This window comes from Streptopelia decaocto (assembly GCF_964273445.1).
Source record: "Streptopelia decaocto genome assembly, chromosome: 11".
Classification (NCBI taxonomy): Eukaryota; Metazoa; Chordata; class Aves; order Columbiformes; family Columbidae; genus Streptopelia; species Streptopelia decaocto.
In genome coordinates, this window is record NC_138666.1 from 5,852,170 (window position 1) to 5,871,927 (window position 19,758).

The 19,758-nt window shown below is 66.1% G+C and overlaps 4 protein-coding genes across 6 annotated transcripts; 1 reads left to right on the plus strand and 3 right to left on the minus strand.

Annotated features, from left to right (window-relative positions):
• Window positions 1-30: 30 nt before the first annotated feature.
• VPS4A (vacuolar protein sorting 4 homolog A) lies at window positions 31-3,580 on the minus strand. The gene is made up of 11 exons (XM_082062908.1): window positions 3,435-3,580; window positions 2,950-3,061; window positions 2,730-2,877; window positions 2,563-2,624; window positions 2,174-2,293; window positions 1,836-1,992; window positions 1,454-1,602; window positions 1,262-1,343; window positions 954-1,173; window positions 712-852; window positions 31-452 (listed from the first exon to the last, which is right to left on the minus strand). Exons 1-11 carry the CDS (start codon window positions 3,453-3,455, stop codon window positions 351-353), a joined length of 1,314 nt encoding a protein of 437 aa, XP_081919034.1. The 5' UTR covers window positions 3,456-3,580; the 3' UTR covers window positions 31-350.
• A 543-nt stretch (window positions 3,581-4,123) lies between these two features.
• SNTB2 (syntrophin beta 2) lies at window positions 4,124-11,956 on the minus strand. 2 transcript variants are annotated; one of them, XR_014185060.1, is made up of 7 exons: window positions 11,491-11,941; window positions 7,521-7,731; window positions 6,955-7,165; window positions 6,263-6,405; window positions 5,878-6,074; window positions 5,525-5,645; window positions 4,124-5,313 (listed from the first exon to the last, which is right to left on the minus strand). XR_014185060.1 is itself a non-coding variant. In XM_082062383.1 (7 exons), the coding sequence occupies exons 1-7, from the start codon at window positions 11,936-11,938 to the stop codon at window positions 5,221-5,223; spliced, it is 1,488 nt and encodes a 495-aa protein (XP_081918509.1). In that variant the 5' UTR covers window positions 11,939-11,956; the 3' UTR covers window positions 4,124-5,220. The 2 variants fall into 2 exon arrangements, 1 of the variants encoding a protein (XP_081918509.1); XM_082062383.1 differs by having other exon boundaries at window positions 5,525-5,709; window positions 11,491-11,956.
• An 856-nt stretch (window positions 11,957-12,812) lies between these two features.
• On the minus strand, window positions 12,813-17,812 carry UTP4 (UTP4 small subunit processome component). The gene is made up of 16 exons (XM_082062382.1): window positions 17,551-17,812; window positions 17,144-17,335; window positions 16,961-17,045; window positions 16,761-16,850; window positions 16,431-16,639; window positions 16,065-16,236; window positions 15,896-15,987; window positions 15,463-15,559; window positions 15,074-15,138; window positions 14,820-14,942; window positions 14,524-14,683; window positions 14,133-14,239; window positions 13,845-13,940; window positions 13,509-13,694; window positions 13,257-13,367; window positions 12,813-13,007 (listed from the first exon to the last, which is right to left on the minus strand). The coding sequence occupies exons 1-16, from the start codon at window positions 17,707-17,709 to the stop codon at window positions 12,891-12,893; spliced, it is 2,061 nt and encodes a 686-aa protein (XP_081918508.1). The 5' UTR covers window positions 17,710-17,812; the 3' UTR covers window positions 12,813-12,890.
• On the plus strand, window positions 17,799-19,275 carry CHTF8 (chromosome transmission fidelity factor 8). 2 transcript variants are annotated; one of them, XM_082062384.1, is made up of 4 exons: window positions 17,799-17,886; window positions 18,310-18,341; window positions 18,477-18,594; window positions 18,695-19,275. In XM_082062384.1, exons 2-4 carry the CDS (start codon window positions 18,319-18,321, stop codon window positions 18,905-18,907), a joined length of 354 nt encoding a protein of 117 aa, XP_081918510.1. In that variant the 5' UTR covers window positions 17,799-17,886; window positions 18,310-18,318; the 3' UTR covers window positions 18,908-19,275. The 2 variants fall into 2 exon arrangements, with proteins under 2 accessions (XP_081918510.1, XP_081918511.1); XM_082062385.1 differs by lacking the exon at window positions 17,799-17,886 and having other exon boundaries at window positions 18,292-18,341.
• The last annotated feature ends 483 nt before the right edge of the window (window positions 19,276-19,758 follow it).

A 19,758-nucleotide genomic window follows, 5' to 3' on the forward strand; every position in this document is an offset into this window, starting at 1 on the left:
GCAGTCAGAGCCTCAGGGAGGGGCTGGGTGTGGACTGAAGCTTTTGGATTGTTTTTATTTTCATATAAACACGACAGAACCCAAAGCAGCATTAATTTAAAAAATAAAAAAGAGCAGGAAGAAGAATGGGGTGGGGCACAGCCAAGGGGAGCATCCAGCCACCCAGGCCATGATTGGCCCCCCCCCCAAAAGTAGTGTCAGCCTCCCCAGCTGTGCTCCCTGCACCCTGCCAGGTGCTGCAGTCTGAGGGGGTAGTCGTGAGGGGAAGACGAACCTGTTTGGCACAGCCAGGGTGGGAGGGAGGGGCCAGCACAGCCACCCCAGCCCCACACCCCCTCCTCCCCCTTCCTTTAGCCTTCCTGCCCAAAGTCCTCCGTGAATTTCTTCACTTTCAGGAGATCCTCAGCATTCACGGTGGGGCGGGTGGTGGCCAGCGAGCGCAGCATGTCTGACTGCAATGCAGGGATAGGGGGGCTGAGCCCAGACACCAGGGTGGGAGCGGCCAAGGGGAGACCAGGGCCTTCCCCAGCACCCAGCCCTGCCCTGGGGGCTCAGCACCGTGGCGGGGGGACAGGTCAGAGGGACTGAGGAGCCATATCCTCCCCCAGGAGCCATAGCCTTCGCCTAGGGACAGGCAGCTGTGCTGAGGGACAAGAACATGGCCAGATAGGTGCCCACCCCCATGCTGTGCTGTGTAACCACCACACTCACCATGGAGACAATGGGCTCCATCAGTTTGTCACTGGGCACCTCCATCCAGGTCATCTCGGTGGCACCGGGGTCACCTGGCGAGCACGGCGTCAGGAGATCATCCACGATGACACCGGGGGTGGTGCGGGAGGGACCACGCACCTACGGCACAGCATGGCGCTGGCAGGTGGGACGGGACCACGGCACCAACTGTGGCCAAGGAGCCCCCTGGGATAGACCCGTCCCGGAACAGCCCCACTCACCTTCTTGAAGTGCGTGGCCGACTGCACCTTGCGCACGGGCTGCATGAGCGCGTCCCGCACGATGATGCTGATGTCGGCCCCCGAGTAGCCCTCAGTCTTGCGCGCCAGCTCCTGCACGTTGGCGTCTGTCAGGCTGTGCGGGGTGTTGCCCAGGTGCAGCTTGAACATCTGTGCCCGTGCTGCCTCCTCGGGCAGCGGGATGTAGATCCGCTTCTCAAACCTGTGGGCAGGGCAGGTGGGAGGCAGGGTGAGCCCCCCCCACGCTGCCAGACCCTGCCAGGAGCAGGGGTGGCTTGTGGCCTGCTCACCTTCTCCTGATGGCCGAGTCCAGCACCCAGGGGATGTTGGTGGCACCCAGCACCAGGATCCCGTCACTGCTGTTCCCCACACCTGCCCAGGGACATGGCCAGGGACAGCTCAGCGCGATTCACAGGGAACTGCGGGATAAAGACATCCAGCAGCTCCTCCCACCCCCCTCCCGCCTGGGACCCCCCCCGCACCCTGCATGTTCACCAGGAACTCCGTCTTTATGCGCCGCGCCGCCTCACTCTCATTCTCGTTGCGGGAGCTGCACAGCGAGTCCACTTCATCGATGAAGATGATGGAGGGTTTGTGCTGCCGTGCCAGCTCAAAGAGGTTCCTCACCAGCCTGGGAACAAGGCAGGGGACGGGGTCCCCATTCAGGGACCCTCTGCAGCCCCAGTGGCACCCAGAGCCCGTGACAGCCTTGGGAACCCTGTGCTGGCAGTTGGTTGCCCCTGCCACCCATTATCTGTGTTAACAGGGTTCACTGATGCTGGCAGCAACTCCGGCACTGCCAGCCCAGCTGTGGGGATGCCAGGAGCCAGCCTGCAGCCACCGTGTGTCCCCATGCCCGCTTACTTCTCACTCTCTCCCAGCCACTTTGACATCAGGTCTGAGGACGACACAGAGAAGAAGGTGGAGTTGTTTGCCTCGGTGGCCACAGCCTTGGCCAAGTAGGACTTGCCGGTGCCAGGGGGTCCAAAGAGCAGGATCCCGCGCCAGGGCGTGCGCTTCCCTGCGACAGAGGCCACTGTCATGGCTCTGACAACTTTGCGCAGGGTGGATCTGCATGGGCCCGCAGGGACATGCATCCCCCCTGCTCCAGGTCACCTCCCTGCACACACTCGCCCCAGCTGCTGCCCCACAGCACCTCGTCCGTGGGCAGGTGGCAGCCACAGTGCTGCCGCGACCCTCACCAGTGAACAGGTGCGGGAACTTGATGGGCAGGATCACAGCTTCCTTCAGTGCCTCCTTGGCTCCCTCCAGGCCAGCCACGTCACTCCACCGCACATTGGGCTTCTCCATCATGATGGCACCTGTGAGGGGGCAGCTCTGCTTGCATGGGCACCGCGCTCCCAACGTCTGCCGAGTGCTGCGACAGCCAGAGCCCCTGTCCCTCCCCACCAAACCCTCCACGCACACCAACTCCTGCCTCTTGGCACAGAGGCAGGTCTGGGGGCTACCAGGCCCCAGCAACACAACCCGGGGCCCCCATCCCACAGCCTGTCCCTCATCCTGCAGCCACTCCTTGCTGCAGCTGTTCAGGAATCCGCCCGCTGACCCCATGGCCACCACAGCCCCTCACCCATTAGCTGCTCCTGCAGCTTCTTCTTCTCGGGGTTCTCGCCCTCACTGTCACTGTCGCTCCTAGGGAGAGTGGACTTGGGTCAGGAGCAAGACAAGCCCTGGTGTGGCAGCAGGGTCCCGCCAGCATCACCATTGGGCAGGGAGGGGCCCCACACCCCCACGCACCCCTTGTTATCATTCTGGGACTCCTTGACTGGCTTCTTGCCGTGTTTGTCCTTGCTGCGCAGATATTCCTTCAGCTTCTCCGCCCGGTCCAGGTACTGCATGCACTTGGCTCGGATGCTCTCCTTCGCCTTTTCGCTGTGAGCCTCATCTGCACAGAACCCCCCAGGCATCACCAGGGGCCCCGCGCCGCAGCCCCAGCACCCCCGGAGCCCCGGCTCACATTTGATGGCGTGCAGGAAATACTCCACGGCGTGCTGGTACAGCCGCAGCGCCTCCTCGTAGTTCTTGGCCTTGTCCTCCTCGGTGGCTTTGGTGACCAGGTCGATGGCTTTCTGGCGGGGGAGGAGGCAGCGCCGTGAGCCGGGGAGCGGCCCCGAGGGCCAGCTGAGGCTCTCTCCCACCGCCCCCGCGAGGGGCCGGGCCCGCTCGCACCGGGGCGGCCGGCGGGGCCCCGTCTGCAGCGCCCGGCAGGAGGAGGCCTCCGTCCCCCCGCCAGGGCCCGGGGCTGGGTGAGGCCGCCCCCACGGGGCCCGGCAGCGGCGCAGGGAGACCTGTCCTGGATCGGCACTGGCACCGGGTGAGGCCTTTCCCCGGCCGGCACCGCACCACACCGCCCCGGGACCGGCTGAGGCCTTTTTCCGGCGCGGCGTCCCAGCGCAGCGGGAGGAGGCCCGGCTCCGACAGTCCCCCCGCCCCGGTCCGTACCTGCAGGGTGGGCGCTGTCATCTCATCGCCCGGTGTCGCCGCTCCTGGCGCGGCCCAGCCCGGTGGCGGCTGCGGGGCCCGCGGGACCGGCCGCGACTGCGGCTGCGCACCCGGCCGCGGGACGGGGTCATCCCGCGCCACGCCCCCTCCGCCCATGCCCCGCCTCTTTCTGAGCCGCGCATGCGCACACAGCCGTGCGGCCAGACCACCCGCGCCCCGCCCCTTCGGAGTTGTGCCCCGCCCCTCGGGCACACCCAGCACACGCGTGCGGACACGGAGGCTGTTCACACACACCCCCCTCCATCCCCCCCCGCCCTGTGCTGAGCCCATCCCACTGCCCTCCCAGCACCCGCGGGTGTCTGTGACACCGGAGACATCCCCCACCCGCCGCTGCACCGGCCCCCCTGCCCCAGCCACGCCCACCAGAGGCACCCCAGTCCCCCCCAGCAGCTCCATTCCAGGCTCTGCCCAGTACAGCCCAGTTTCCGGTACCGGACAGCCCAGCACTGCTCACCCCCTACATGTGCTGTACTGGGAATTAACTGTCCCCCCCCCCCAGTCAAGCACACAGCCTGCGGCACCCACACTGTGACACCTGCACTGCGACACCCACACTCTGACACCTGCAGCCCGCCCAGGCACCCGCTGCTGCAACCCCAGCACCCCCAGAGTGAGACTCGGAGCCCCCAGAAAAGGCAATCTGATATAAATAGCGATTTACAAAGAATACAAAAATAGAAGGAGCGTGCGGTGCCCGCGGCGGGGGGGCCGGGACCTGTAGTGCTTGTGTGCAAGTCCCAACCCCAGGCTGGGGGCTGGCACCCCCAGCACCCCATGGCCCCGGGCCAGCACAGCCCCTGAGAAGCAGAAAGACGTGCAGCAGAAGTTGGCTGAGGGTAACGGAGTCTCAGCCGGGAGGGGGGCCCTGGGGGTCCTGCTTGCACCACACCCAGGGCTCCCCCAGCACCCCGGGGTGAGGGAGCTGCCGCCCCAGGGAGACGAAAAGTACAAAAAGCGAAAGTGCATCAGTCTACACATCCTGCCCCAAACCTGCAGGGGCCTGCGACCCCCGGCAGCGGGGGCTGGACCTGCACAGCAGCTCCCGGACAGGGGGGCCCAGGCTGCAGGGTGTGGGGGGGCCATGGGGTCAGCACAGCTTTGGGGGGGGCCCCCCGGTTGGGCCCAGGCAGCCCCAGCCCCTCTGCCCAGCATAGCAGAGACTCAGCTTCAGTTTTCTGGCTTTGGGAGGTTTGGGGGTCACTGCCACACCCTGCCCTGCTGGCAGTGAGGGGGGGATCAACCCCTTTTGTACCCCTGAGTGTCCCCAGTAAGACAAGTGTGTGTGCCCCAGCCTAAGTGGGGCAAGAGGACCCCGTGCTGCAGCAATGGGGGCTCCAGCCCATGCAGGGACAATGTGACCCCTCAGGGGGAGCCCCAAGGCAGGGGAGGCTCCCCCAGAACAGTGCAGGGAGCACCGGGGAGTCCCCCAGGCAGGGGGGGGTGGGGGCGGTGGGCTGGCCCCACTCCAAGGCACAAGTGGTGAGATCAGCAATGGCTTCAGGCCCGGGGGGATTAAAGCTGGTGTCTGTGCCCGGGGGGCACTGGGGGGCTGGGAGTGCTGCCATGTAGCTGGAGGGGCTCCCCCCAGTCAGTCGTCCTGCCACAGCCCTGGTGGCTCTCGGGGCGGCGAGTCCCGGCCCCAGCAAGGCACTGGTGGGGCAGGAGGGCTGGGGGTCCCTCCACTTTCACTGGCTGGTTTGTGACGGGGGGGGCAGGCAGGGACCACCTATGCCAGCAGCCCCATGCGAGTGACTTTGGCTGAGAGGAAGGTGTGCAGGACAAAGACGATGGGCTTGGGGCAGGAGTGCAGGTCCAGTGCCTGGGGGGAAATGGAGAGTGGTGTCAGCCCCCCACCGGCACACCAGACCCCATGGGGGGCACTCACAGCTGAGACTGGGAGCTCCCACCAGCGGTACCCGGTGGGTAGGGGATCAAGGCAGCCGGGATGCTGCAGGGATGGGGGAAGCAGGAGCCAGCCCTGGAGGAAGCCCCCCCGAGTCAGGAGGTGAGCCCGGCTGCCCCCTCCTCACCAGCTCCCCCTCGGGGCCCCCGAAGTCCAGGTAGAGGGTCCTGATGCCGTCATCCGCCGACATCTTCAGCCTCTCGTAGGGGTAGCGGAAGAGGATGGCACTGCCGCCTGGCTCCTCCCGGCTGATGGTGAAGCCGCCCTCGTAGTGGAGGCAGAGCTGCACCCCCTGCCCCGCTAGCGTGCAGCCTGCGGCACCAGCACCCTCAGCCCCTGGCACCGGCAGCTGCAGCCCCCTGCCCGCCCCCTGCCCCTGACACCCCCAAGGCAGAGGTCCCCCTGAGCTGCCCGGGTCCTGTTGCACCCAGAGCCCTGGGGTGAAAGGGGGAGCCCCAGGGTCCCCTCCGCCGCACTCACCCACTGTCACCTCCTTGATGAGCTCGGCGGCAGCGTGGCAGCCCTGGACGAGGACTCGTGTCCAGCAGGAGAGGTCCCGGTGGGTCTCCACACGAAACACGTGCATCTCCACGCCCTGGCGAGAGCCTGTCCGCGTGGCGAAGGTCAGCTCCGAGCCCAGGGTGGGCGAGCGGTGGCCCGAGCCTGAGTGGACGAGCCTGGGGGCGAAACAGAAGAAGGGGGAGGTCAGGAGTGCAGCAGCAGCACTACCCCATCCCTTGCCCATCAGTATTTTGGGGTCTACCCCTGGCTCCGGCAAGAGCCAATGCACCAGTAGAAGGGCTGGATGTGGCCAAGGGGGGCCTGTCCCCAGGGACACAGGGACAGATCCAGCCCCCCAGCCCACCTGGTTGCCACCAGCGGGTAGCTGTGGCAGGGGGAGGCCCAGGCGTCCCGGGTCCAGGGCACGGCATCATACAGCAGCAGGTCCTTCTCTGTCACTGCCATCAGCACCGGCCGCCACTGCTGCCGCCCGCCGTCCAGACGTGCCTTGAAGAGACGGTGCGGGGCACCAGGGGTGGTAGAGAGATGGTGAGGGGCACCGGGGGTGCTGGCACTCGCTGCTGCCCAGCACCTCACTCCTGCGCCCACAGCCAGGGTGGCCCCACACCAGTGACTTCACATTGCCGGGCTTGTGGCAGTGACCATGTAAAGCCACACACGGCGCTACCAAGAGCAGCCAGCCTAGAAAGCCGGACCATGGGCAGCCCCTGGAGCCGAGCTCACGGTGGTGCCCAGGCAGGCTGTGGCTGTTGGGCAGTGAATTGGCAGAAAAGCAAGTGGGTGATGAGCATCTCCGGCTGGGAAATCCCAACAAGAGAGGGGGCCGAGGACACAGCAGCGTCGCCTTTGCCAGGGCACAGCTGGCTGGGGCAGGGGATGGCGGCTGAGCATGGTGCCCCGGTCAGTGTCAGGGCTCCCCAGCAGCAACCGCAGCCCCACCAGCACTGTCCCTGGGGATGACACCAGGCAGCGCCCGTTCCCAGAACAGCATTTTTGTCACATCCCAGGCACCACGACATCCCCAGCAACGTGTACCTGCTCGGCCAGCCAGGCGATGTGCTTCACCTCCCGGCTGCCGGCCGCGGCCCCGCCGGCACCCAGCATGGCGTTGAGCTCGGCCAGGACCTGAGGCAGCAGCGCGGTGATGTTGGCGTGCAGCGCGGTGAACCAGGAGTGGGCCGTGGCCGTGTCCTTGCAGCGCAGGATCAGCGTGTTCCTGCTGTCTGGCGAGTGCAGCTCGATCAGCCTGCCAGGGGACGTGGCGCTGGTGGGGCCAGGGCAGTGGTGCCCGTGCCCAGCCTGGCAAACTGGATGCGCTGGTTTGGGGCTCCAGACGTGCTGGGGAGCTGCTGGTGCAGCCCAGTGCCAGCAGGCAAAGGTGGGGGATTTGCAGGGCCCTCCTTGCTGTAGGCTGGGGATGCTGCCAGCCCCATGGGGGAGGCACAGTCCTGGCCCTGGCCAAACTCCACGGACTTTCCTTTCCCAGCTCAGGGAGGAAAACAGGAGGTGACAGCCGTGGTGAGAGGCAGCCCCCACCTGGGGGCTCCACGGAGTCCCCCCTCAGCAGCAACTAGCGGGCTGGGGGTGCGGGGGTCACTCACCTGTTCTCCAGGTCGGGCATGCTGAGGTTCCTGGCAGCGAAGCACATCTTGAGTGGGATCACCTTGCGGTCACGGGGGCCCTGGTGCTGGGGGGAGCCCGAGTCCTCGCTGCTGCTCAGGCTGGGTGACTGTGGGGGGGCCCCCTCCCACGGCAGGTCTGACACCAGCGAGGGCTTCTTGATGTAGGGGGTCACCTCCCGCATGAACTTCACTGTGGGGAGCAGGGGGGCAGGTTAGGGCTGGGCAGGGCTTCTGCACCCCCAAACCACAGTCCCGCACCATGAGGATGCTCAGACCACTGGGGTGTCTTGTCCTCCCGCAGCATGCACCGGCACAGGGTCTTGTCCAGCCCTGGGGAGTTATGAGACCCCCCCAGCACCACCAGCACAGCCCGTGAACTGAACTCAGCCCCCAGCCCATGCTGCAGGCAGAGGACAGAGAGGGGACAGGGGACACCCTGCCATCCCCCACAGGGGTGCCACTGCCATGGGGAGGGGACAGGGCCCGGAGGGTCCCACCCTGCCCTGAGACGGAGATGTCCCAAGGACAGGCACTGGCGGCTCGTCCCCAGCACCGGCGCAGGCATAGGAAGGTGACACGGCGCAGGACAATGGGCCGGGCAGGAGGTCACCCCACAGCCCATCCTGACCCGCCCCAGCCCCGCGCTGCCAGCACGGCACACGCCAAGTTTCCAGCGCCGTGGGCGCCGCCGGTGCGATGACCCCGGGCTGCCGCTCGCGCCTGCCAGCAGCCTCGGCAGGAGGAGGAGGGTTTGCAGCCAGGACATCCCGGCTCCACGCTCCTCTCCAGGCTGGGCAGGAAGGAAGGAGCCACCGGCTCCCACTCCCCCCGGACTGCAGCTCCCCCGGCACCACCCAGTGCAGCCCCAGCGAGGCGCCGGCACCCTGCAGCCCCCCAGCTCTGAGCAGGACGCTCAGAGCCTGGCTCAGCCGGCCCACATGCCACCACGGCCACACCAGTGCCAGCTGCCATGCTCAGGGAACACCACAGCTGTCACCATGTCAGGGAGCACCCACCGAGCCGCCGGCTGGAGCGGGGACGAGGCCAGGGGAGCTGCCAGCACTGATGGTAGCCAGGGCCCCTGCCCGCCCCAGCTCCCTGGCCGGCACACACGCCATGGGAGCAGACCAAGCCGGCCAACCGGCCAGAGCTTTGCCAGAGGGGGAATGACAGTGGCGACAGGGACCAGGTCTGGTTCTCGGATGGTCGTTCTGCTGCCCGACACCCCAGCCCTGCGGGCAGGCACCTCTGTTCAGGCAGGAGATGTGAGCAGGGCTGGGGAGTGGGCAGGACGGGCAGTGGGCAGGCAGACCAGCCCCCGCCTGATCTGCTGAGCCGAGCAGCGCACCGGGGACGTGCTGCCACGAGGCGCTTGTCCTTGCTGTGGGCAGCAAACGAGTTAATATTAGCCTCCCGTCGTGCTGATCCCAGGATTACCGCCATCCCCGCGCACCCCTAATCCTGCAGCCGGGCCAGGCAGGGCAGACAGTGCTGCTGGCAGGGGCGGCAGCTCCCGCCGTGGGGCCACTCGGCAGCTGTCTGCCAGATGTGGGCAGCTGCCTCCGGCACCAGCTGGGAGCCCAGTACCCTCCAGCCAGCCCCTGGCAGGGCTCCAGCACACGGTGCTGTGACCCTCCGATGCCAGTGCCAACCTCTGCCAGGGCACGGCCACCACCTCCTCAAGGGCTGAGCTTGCCGGGAGGGCAAGAGGTTGAGGAGGCAGCTGATGGTGTGGGAGCCCGAGCCCTGTGCCAGGAGCTGCCAGAGGAGCGTGGGCTTGGCAGGGCTGGTGGTTCTCAGCAGCGGCTGGGACCTGGAGGCAACTGCTGCTGGCTGCACCAGCTCGGCCACCACAGGGAGGGACCCAGCACGAGCAGATGCGGGGATGGCAGCACAGCCAGCTCCCTGCTTGTGGGGGGACACAGCTGCAGCACATGTGGGACTGTGGAGCCCTCTGTGCTAGCGGGCACAAAACTGGCACCGGGACGGCAGCACCTGCACCCACCTCTGCTGCTGCTGGTGAGACAGTGGCCAGCACACACCACCCCGGCACACACCATCCCAGCACACACCATCCCAGCACAGCTGCTCTCGCCCGCCTACGTGTTCACCACAAAGGAAGCCCAGCCGCTGCCTGCACCCCTGCCTGGCCTGCCGCAGGACGGCTGCTCTGCCTGTACAGCAACGCCGGGTCAGCGCCGGCCTCGCTGGACTGAGCCACTGTGCTCCGCCCGGGCAGCACTGCTCCGTCATCAGGGCTAGAGCCCCCTCCTGCCACCGGCACCCGGAGAGAAACACGGAAGAAAACACCAAGAGGTTTCCCCACAGTTGCACATGGGTCGGTTCTTGCTGTCATGCTTCCCCATCGCCAGCGCTCACCAGCCTGTGTGCTGCCGGCCAGAGGTTCTGCCCGCAGCCTCCCCACAGATGCGGAAGGGCTCCCTTCCCCCTGCCTGTCAGGGCTCAACGGATGTCTCTGGGCACACCGGGAGGAAGGTGCCCGGTGCAGGTCCCTGCAGCCAAACACAGCGCCCAGCACAGGGGCTGTCAGCCCCATGGGTGGAGGGCTGGGGCTCCCATGCACCATGGTCAGCCCAGGGCCCCAGCAAAGCCCCGGAATCTGCCCAGGAGTTCAGATGGTTGCACCTCCAGGGGCTGGCAAAGAGAAACAGGGCAGGACATGGGGCTGAGCTCTCCCAGCTCATCTCCAGGGCCCACGGATGCCAGCCAGCCGATCCTGCCACAGCCACAGCCCCAGCAGGATGGGACGGGAAGGGGCGGCAGCTGCGGTGCCCGTGCCTGTGACGGAAGCAAGGGACAAATGCTGCGGGGCTGGAGCTCCTGTGGGACAGGATCAAACGGCCGAACAGTGCAAGGCAGGATGGAGGAAGGACACGGGAGAAGATGGTGAATCCGGCACAGAGTCCTGCCAGGACTCTCGCTGCCTGCGATGGTGGCCCTGACCCACTGGGTGTTTAAACACCAAACCCAATGCCATAACTCCACCTCGTTCCCTGCAGTCCCCAGCCATGGCCAAGCTGCACAGAGCTACCCTGTGCTGAGTATGGCTGTGCAAGAGTCAGCTCAGCACCCTTGTGCCAGGAGCAGGTGGGTGAGTGGGAGCGCCCATCACCGGCTCCAGCCCAGTCTAGCCAGGCACAGCTGCATCCGTGGAGCAGCCCCACACACCAGAAGACAGGCAGCCTCACTGGGACAGAAGGACAGTGTGTGTGGTACCATGGACATGCGTGGGCCACCCTGACTCTCAGCACGGGGGACTCATGTCCTCCTGGCTGCCCAAGGCGCAGCGCCCCACAGCACCAGCCCCGTGCCCCGTGCCGCAGGGCATGGCAGGTCCTGCCTGAGCTTGTCAGGCAGCTGGGAACAGGTTGGGCAGGAGCCGGTGGCTTCGCTGGGCCAGCCTCAAGCCAGCTGCACCACGGGCATAGAACCCACGGGGACATGGGCAGATCCCAAACCCACCCCCCAGAGAGCCACTGCCTTCCCTGAGGACATGGAGGGGGCAAAAGCAGCCACACTCAGGGCTCTGTCCCCAAAGATGTGGGACACCATAGCCAGGGGACTCCCTCTCTGTCCCAGGGGACACAGTCCGCAGATATGGCCTATCCTGGTCCCCAGCTGGAAGGGGTCCCTGTCCCACTACAAGCAGGAGCACCCTGGCCAGGGAGGGGACACTGCTGTCCCTGTGCCAGGTGAGGGCACACCGAGATCCAGCACTGGGATCGGGGGTTTTGGGGGAATAAACACACACATACTGTGTCCGGGATGGGGAGAGTGGGGTCCTGCAACCGGAAAAGGGGACCAAGAAGGGGTCCGGGAGCCCGGTGACAGCGGCAGGGGGGTGTCGCGGGAGCCGGTAGTAGGGCTGGGGGACACCCGGAGAGGATAGAGGGAGCACCGGGGCTCCGGGGGTGGGGTTAGTCGGTACCTTCGAGGATGACCTCCTTCCCGGCTCGCTTCAGCGCCTGGACGGCTTGATCGTGGGTGGCATCCCGGAGATCGACGCCGTTAACGGCAAGGATGGCGTCGCCCAACCGGAGCGCCCCGCTCCGTTCCGCCGCCAGCCCCGGGAAGATACGCGAGATGAGCACCGGCATACGGTTCTCCCGACCTCCCTTGATGCTTATACCGAGCCCTCCCGCCTCCGCCTTCACCACCCGCACTCTCCGCACGCAACCGGGCGCCGCCTCCGCGTTGCCGTTCACCACGCCGTTCACCGCCGCCGCTTCGCCGCCGCCTCCTCCTCCGCCTCCTCCTCCCGGTTCCGCCGTCAGGCTCAGCGCTTCGCCGCTCAACTCCGCCGCCACCCGCACCCAGCGCTCCCGGAGCAGCAGCTCTAACAGCCCCGTTTTGCACGCCCGAGTCCACACGGCCATGCCGCTGCCGCCGCCGCCGCGTACCGGGAGAAGGGGCGGGGCCTGGGAGGGAGAGGGCGTGGCCCCTATGGCCACGCCCCCGCCCGCATGGCGCGCTGCGGTAGGCTCCGCGTTGTGAATGAGGCGGGGGCTGGGACACTCCGCCCCTCCCTCCGGCGCGACCAATCGCAGCAGCGGCGGCCGTCCGCCGCCGCTGCTGCGATTGGTCGCGCCGGAGGGAGGGGCCATGAAGCCCCGCCCCACGCGTTGTTTCCCGCCCCGCTCTCCATTTCCCGGGCTCTGCCTAAAGTTCCGTTTGGTAAAGCTGCGCTCCTCGCCTTATTTCTAGGGGACTAGACCCCGGATTTTCCCCTTCCCCCTCCTTTGGGGTGCGGAGGGAAGGAAAACACGGGGAACCCCCAAATTCTGCTCTCTCAAGGCACAGGGGTCCCCCAGTCCCGCCAGGAAGCCCACAAGCACAAACTGGAAATGGGGTACTGGTGTTACTGGAAGGGCTGGAGGAGAAGGTGCTGCTGCAGAGCTGTACGTGTTGAGAGAGGCGGTTTGGCGGGGGAACCCCACGACACTCAGTCTGTCTGTCCAGAGCCCAGCTCCCTCCGGGATGGGAGTCATGGGAGTCCCCTGCCCAACAGAGAGCCCTGGTGCTCACCGACCACCCCAGCTGCTGGAGAAGCCCAAAGCAGGACCTGACGCTGCCCAGCAAAACAGTCAGCAAGCAGGAGATCCAGGGTGTCACCTTGTTCCCGCAGCCCCGGGATGGGGAACCCTACGAGACGCCACATCCTCGGGTATAGGCCAGTGGCAACCTGACCTGCTGTCTAATACCAGGGAGGCCCACAGCACAAGGATGAGCCCTGAGCCTGCAGCCGTACAGAACAGCGGGGTTTATTCCTACAGCACCTTCCGAAACCTACACACACAGCTTCTGCAGCCAGAGTAGCTGGTTCTGCTCTCAGGTGCCGAATTTCTTCTGTTGGACGGGCAGGGGCAGCTGGGTCTTGATGTCCATGACGGGCCGCTCCACCACCACCAGGCAGTTCTCATCCAGCAGATCCGCAAAGAGCAGGGGCTGCGGGCAGGGAGGGCAGGAGATGAGCATGCGGCGCTGGCCCCCTCCACCCAGCAGCCAGCTCTGGCTTAGCTGTAACCAGAGCCCACAAGATCGCAGCCAACGGCTGCACTGTGACAGTGTGGGACAGCTCTGCTGCTCAGGTGCCTGGCACTGGGAGCAACTGGGCACAGGAGCACGTGGGGCTGCAGGGCTCCCCCCAGACCCTGTTCCTCACCACGGCATGTGCCCAGAGACACCATCACCCACCTGGAACTTCTTGCAGATCTTGAAGGCGTGGAGCTGCCGCTGCCGGGCCGTCTCCGGGAGCTGCTTCAGGGTGCTCTGGTTCAGCAGAAGGGCACTGTTGTCTGGCAAGGGCTGCCAGGAGAGCACACAGAACATGTCAGTGCCACCTGGACCACTGCCAGCTCAGTGCCACAGGGACAGGAACAGCTAGAATGGGCAGGGGACACACCCTGGGCACAAACCCAGCCCTCCCAACAAGGCACACAGACTCACCAGGGACTTGTCGAGGACACAAAACATGTAGACGTCGTGGAGCAGGATGTGCGAGGGGTTCTTGGGGTTGAAGGTGATGTGGGTGATGTGTGTGTCCCTCTCCAGCCAGAGCCTGTGCAGCCCGCAGTTCTGCACCATGCGGCTCCAGGCCGTGTACTGCTGCTCAGGGATGCTGAACTCAAACAGCTGCAGAGGTCGGAGAGGGGGTGGCTGATGAGATTTAGTCCTCCCCAGCATCATTACAAGCCAGGCAATGTGGCCGGGGAGCCCCGAGGCCAGGGAGAGCCGTGGGGAAGGGACTGGGACCACAGGGGCTTCAACCGGGATTGCTCCTACCTGCTGGTCCGCGTAGGCAATGACAAGGTTGTTGGTGACAGGGTGGATGGCAAGGGCTGTCACCGCACAGCTGTAGGTGGGCACTGTGCAGTGATGCTGAAGGGCAGGAGGGGATAGAACTGTGACAGGAGCAACCAGTACCACCTCCAATCCCCCTTCCCTCACACCCCCCAGCCCTGCTCTGGGATCGCAGCAATGCCCCAGAGAGGGGTCCGAGGCGCCGAGCCCACCCTCCCCAGCCCTGTGGCAGGAGGGCAGAGGGGTTGCTCCCTCAGCCCCCACCCCTACCTTGAAGCACTTCAGGCTGTAGATGTGGATCACCCAGTCCCCGCCCACCGCAGCCACCCAGCGCCCATCCGCACTCACTGCCAGTAGGTAAACGGCCTCGGGGGTCTCTGCGGAACATCCACCAGCTGTAATGGCTGCTCAGGCCTGCCACGAGCCCCAGATCCCCCAGGAACATCCAGACCAGGTCCCCCCACTGATTGAGGTGCCCCGGCTCCTCCACATGTGCCAGTCCACAAGGGTGGCACAGACATGGGGTTGGGGCTGCCAAGGGGCAGGACCCACATGCCCCGGGGCAGGATGGGGGGGACAGGCTCAGCCCTGCACACCCCCTGCACCTGCAGGGGGGACAGGACTCAGAGCTCAGGGACCCCCAGCACCTCCCAGCTTGAACCTGATGGCGGGCGCAGCGTGTGCAGGTGTTTGCAGCCCCCTGGCTCCAGCAACTGGAGGATGTGGATGGAGCCTTGAGCAGAGGCGACGAAGAGGCTGCCCGAGTCAGCGGCGAACTGGAGCTGGTAGGCTGGGAGGAGCAGTTTGGGGACTTTGGGGACCTTGAGGGGGAGAAGCAGCGCTGGCAGCCACCTACTGCTGCCACAATCGCTCCCTGCGAGCAATGCTGGTCATGCCAGCCCCTCACAGCCACCCACCAGCCCTCCCAGCCATGGGGCGGCCCCTCACCCTCCTCACCTTCGCAATACTGACGCTGTCACCGTCGTACCGCAGGCGGTAGAGGTGGAAGCGGGAGGCAGTGGAGTAGGCGATCCAGCTGCCGCATGGTGAGACACAGCTGCAGTAGATGTGCTCTGGCCCCTGGAACACAGAGTGGCTGAGTGGGGCTGTGAGACCTCCCGGTAGTGCAGCACACACAGCTCAGTCATCGGAGGGAGAGTGGGGGCTGCCCTGACCCCTCCGGGACAGCCCTCAGCCCGGCTCAACCCTACCTTACTCTTGAGCTGCACGAGGTGCTCAGGCATGCTGCGCAAGGGAAGGACCTCACCATCCTTTCCTGGAGTGACAAAAACCATGCGGCTCATCAGTGGCAGTGGGGAAACCTCATGGGTCCCGTCAAGCAGCTGGGATTCCCAAGGAGCAGCACAGACCATTCCCCAACCTCCCCAAGGCTGAATGACCCAGGCCTGGCCCAGCTCCACTGAACCATGGGCTCAGCCACACGTTGGCCGTGCAGCTGCTGCCTGGGCACACACTGCGCTGGGAAACGCGTGGCTGTGGGGAGGATGGGGCCAGGGTGAACCCACCCCACACTGCCCTGCAGCAGGACAGGTTGTGCCCGAAATCCTGCAGGCAGTGCGGGTCAGGCTGTGAGACTCACCGGTCTTGTCGGTGGAGCCAAGTCTCCAGAGCTCCAGGTGCTGGGTGAACTGGAAGAGGAGCAGCCGCGCTTTCCTGGCGCAGGAGACGAGGCGTCGCTGCATACAGAAATGGGCAGAACCGTTGTGAACCCACAGCCCACGAGACAGGGCTGGGCCCAAACCAAAATGCCCTGGGGTGCCAGAGGCTCCCGGGTGGGGAAAAGAAGGACTTGGGTACTATGGGATGGGAGCCTGGAGATGGAGACCCAGCAGGACCAGTGAGACGAGCCTGCCAACTTCCCACCCCTCGCCTGCTCCACAGCAGGAGTCTCCAGACATGCCAGGGCCAGGGAGGGGACCCGGCAGGGCAGGGAGGGCCAGTCTTCTCTCACAGGACGAGCCAGCCCTGCCAGCCTGCCTCGCCAGGCACGAGCCCCCCAGAGCGGCACTCACATGGGGGAAGGTGAATTTGCGGAGCGCTGCCTCGTAGCCCTTCTTCTGCACCTTCTCCATCAGCGAGCGGATCACCAGCTGCGCATCCAGGCCTGGAGCCAAGCAGAGCTCAGCCAAACTGGTACCAGGGGGAACCCTGTGCCCTTCCCGTGCCCGCGGCCGGCCCTACCCCCAGAGATGAGAGCAGTCCCGCTGTGCACCACGGCTCGCACGTCGTGGGTGTGATGCTGGAAGGGCTTCGTCCGCACCCAGCGCTTCTCCAGGCTGCCCACCCGCACCGGCAGCAGCTGGAGCTGGTAAGTGGCCCCGGTGGAGGTGCCCACAATGATGCTGTCCTCCTTCTGGTGACAGAAATGGGGACGGGGTTTGTGGGCACTGAGTAGGAAGATGGAAGGGGCAGCACTGGGAGGCAGGATAGACCATCAGCCGCGCTCCCAGCCCTGCTCCTGCCCGAGTGCCTCTGGCCCTGCACACAGCAGCCCAGATGGGCCCCCAGCTGCCTGGGTGGGCTGGGGGGCTCAGGGGACTTACTTACCTCTGACACAGCCAGCGAGAGGGCAGAGGAGGTGCTGACAGTGTGGGACTCCACCAGCGTCCCCCGCTGCCAGTCCCAGAACTGCACCCTCCCAAAGGAGTCAGAGGTGACAATAGTGCTGCTGGCGAGGAAGACGACGCTCCAGACGACGCACTCGTGCTGCACCTTCTGCACGTGGTAGTTCACCATGATCCGCTGCACCGTTTGGCCTGAGATGGGGGAAGCATGGTTGTGGGTGGCAAGGGGACCCCCCAAGGCACAGGGTCAGCCGATGCTGAGGGTCCCCAGGGCAGGGGACAGGCCAGGCACACCCCTTGGGGTGCGAGGTACCTGAACAGACGTCGAGCACACGGAGGACGTCGATGGAGCCAGCTGCTATATGAGAGTCTGACGGGTGCCAGGAGAGACAGAGGATGCGGCCTGCGGGGAGGGACACTCCAGATGTGCCCATTCAGCAGGACAGGCAGCAGGGATGGACCAGAAGGACAGAGGGACGCTGCCACCACAGCACCGAGCCCTCCCGGACTCACCTTTCCGCCTGTCCAGGTTCCGCTCAAACTGGATGCCCCCAGGCACGACTTGGAAGAGTTTAATGGAACCATCCTCACAGCCGATCTGCCGGAGGGCGGGGGTCAGCCCCGGGGAGGCGGGGGTCCCTCTCCCCCCGCTGCCCCAGCTCAGAGCTGGGAGAGCCCCCGGTCCCGGTGACTCACCACCAGCCGGGTGCCGCTGCCATTGGCCGCCATGCTCCAGATGGGCCCTCCGCCGCCGTCCACCGAGCAGGACGTGCTCAGCCGCGCCAGGTCATACTCGGTGACAGCCCCACCGAGCCCAGCCCCGAACAGCCGGTCGGCCCCCGCCCAGCACAGCGCTTCCACCGACCGGGCATCGTGCCCGGGGATCACCTGCCGAGGGAGAGATGCCCATTACCCACCGCCCGGCCCGGTGCAACCCGGTACGGCTCGGTACAGCTCCGTACAGCCCGGTACAACCCGATACAGCCTAGTACGGCACGGTGTGACCCGGTACTGCTCAGTACGGTTCCGTATGGCTCGGTACGCTCCGGTACGGCTCCGCAGAGCTCCGTACGGCCCGGTCCAACCCGGTCCGGCCCCCTCACCTTCTCCTGGAAATAGTTGGCAGTGAAGTTGTAGATCTCGACGGTGCCGTCGGTGCGGGCCAGGGCCAGGCGGGCGGAGCGGGGCTGCCAGGCCAGGCAGCGCACCCCGGCCGGCACCAGCCCGAAGAAACGCACCCGGTGCACCTCGAACTCCCCCATTCCGGTCCGGGTCCCGCTCCTGGTCCCGGTCCCGCCCCGCGCTGCCCCCACGTGCGCGCGGCGCTCCCGGAACCGGAGGTCCGCGCGCGGGGGAGGAGGGGGCGCGGCCGGAAGCGGAAGTAGCGGCGCGGCGGGAGATTCGGGCGCTGCTGGGCGGCGGCTCCGGCCCGGGCGCGGGTGCGGGAGCGGAACGCGGGGCCGGGCCGGGGCTCGGGGAGCGGCCGGCGCTGGGAGGCGGGAGGGGCCCGGCACGCGGAGTGACTCGGCTGTCCCGGCCCGGCCCCGCACCCCCGAGGCCGCTGGAGGGCACCAGCGCCCGCGGCTCCGCTGCGGCGGCCCGGGGAGGGCTACGGGGCCGGGGGGGATCCCGGGCATAGGGGGGATTGCAGGGCTGGGCGGCGTCTGGGTATGGGGGGACTGTAGGTCCCGGGGTCAGGGAGTCTGGGTATGGGGGCCTGGGCATGGGGGCGCTGCGGGGCCGGGACGGGCAGCTGGTTACAGGGAGCCCGCTGGTGCCGGAGACGGCCCCGGGAGATCCCCCCGCAGCAGCGCCTCCCCTGTGCCCCCCGCGCTGACTGTGTCTGTGCCACTGCTTTGCAGGCCCGGAGCATGGTGCAGATCGTCATCTCCAGGTGAGGCCACCGCGGGCCATGCAGCCCCGGGGGAGGGCTGATCCCTGCCCGGGGCGCTGATCTCGGCCCCGGGGGAGGGCTGATCCCTGCCCGGGGACGCTGGAGCCGCTGGTGCAGCCGCCTCTCTCCCCGCAGCGGCGGTGCGGGCGGGCTGGCACAGTGGGTGCTGCTGGAGCTGCAGGGCGAGGTGGAGCCCCGGCAGAGCGGGGGGCTGGCAGGGAGCGTCCTGGGAGACCTGCACTACACCCACCAGGTCAGGCAGCCCCTGCCGGGTGTGCCGCGACAGCCCGGCAGCCCTCGCCCTTTGCCATCACCCTTTGTCCTCACCCTCCATCTCTGCTTTTTGTCCCCAGGGCATTCCCGTGCTCATCGTGGGCCACCACATCCTCTACGGGAAGGTGGTGCAGCTGGAGAAGCCGTTTGCCGTCCTGGTGAAGCAGGGAGCCGGCGAGTCCCAGCCCGCAGGGCCGCACGCCCGCTACACCGTCACCGCCCTCATCAAAACCAAGCTCCTCTTCAAAACCCGCCCCAAGCCCATCATCACCAATGTGCCCAAGAAAGTGTGAGATCCCACATCTGGGCTCCCAGGGCCCTTCCTAGATCACTTGTCCCCCCCTTAATGACTCTATGTCTCAGAACAGCTGACCTCCAGGGTGCAAACTCAGCTGCTGTCCTAGGCGAGATGGATCCTGAGGGGCAGGAGCCTCCTCCAAGTCCTACCCTGTCCCCACACTCCACCCTTTCTCTGTGCAAGTGTTTATTTTGACAAATCCATCAGGATATAAAAAACAGACTTTTCCAACGCATGAAAAAAAAAACCACCCCGCAGATTAAAAAATAAATAGATTTACAAACAATTTGCGATCAGTATGAATACCAAAGAGCTACAAAAGTCTTTCTAAAAAACCTTGTATTAAATTAAACAAAAAAGCCATCTAAATGCTCAGTTGTAGAAAGGTTTTTCTTTTATAAGCCCTGAAAAAAGAGGGCACAGGGGAAGGGAAAGGGACAAGGGGGGGCTGTGGGTTGGCCAGAGGGTCACTGTGACCCCTTCGGGGCCTTGGTGACCCTCCGGCCAACTCACGGCCCCGGTGTCCCTCGTTTCTGCGTGCCGGGGTCTTTGGCAAAGCTGAAGGGAGGTTCTGCCCTCCCGGGCAGCTGGACCCCCCTGGAAGGGGCTGGGGGATCCTTGAGCGTCCCTGTGGGTACGTGCCCGCACATACAGCAGCCGTGGGGCAGAGGCGGCACCAGCCAGCGGTGCCGGCACCATGTGGGGCTGTTTTGCCATAGCACCGTGGGAATGGGGAACACGAGGTCCCCGAGAAAGCACCAAAGGGTGGAGGACGGAGCTGCGGCAGAGGGGTGGGGGGAGCCCGGCCAGCAGCGCTCCGCACACCAGGATGCTCGGTTCAGCACC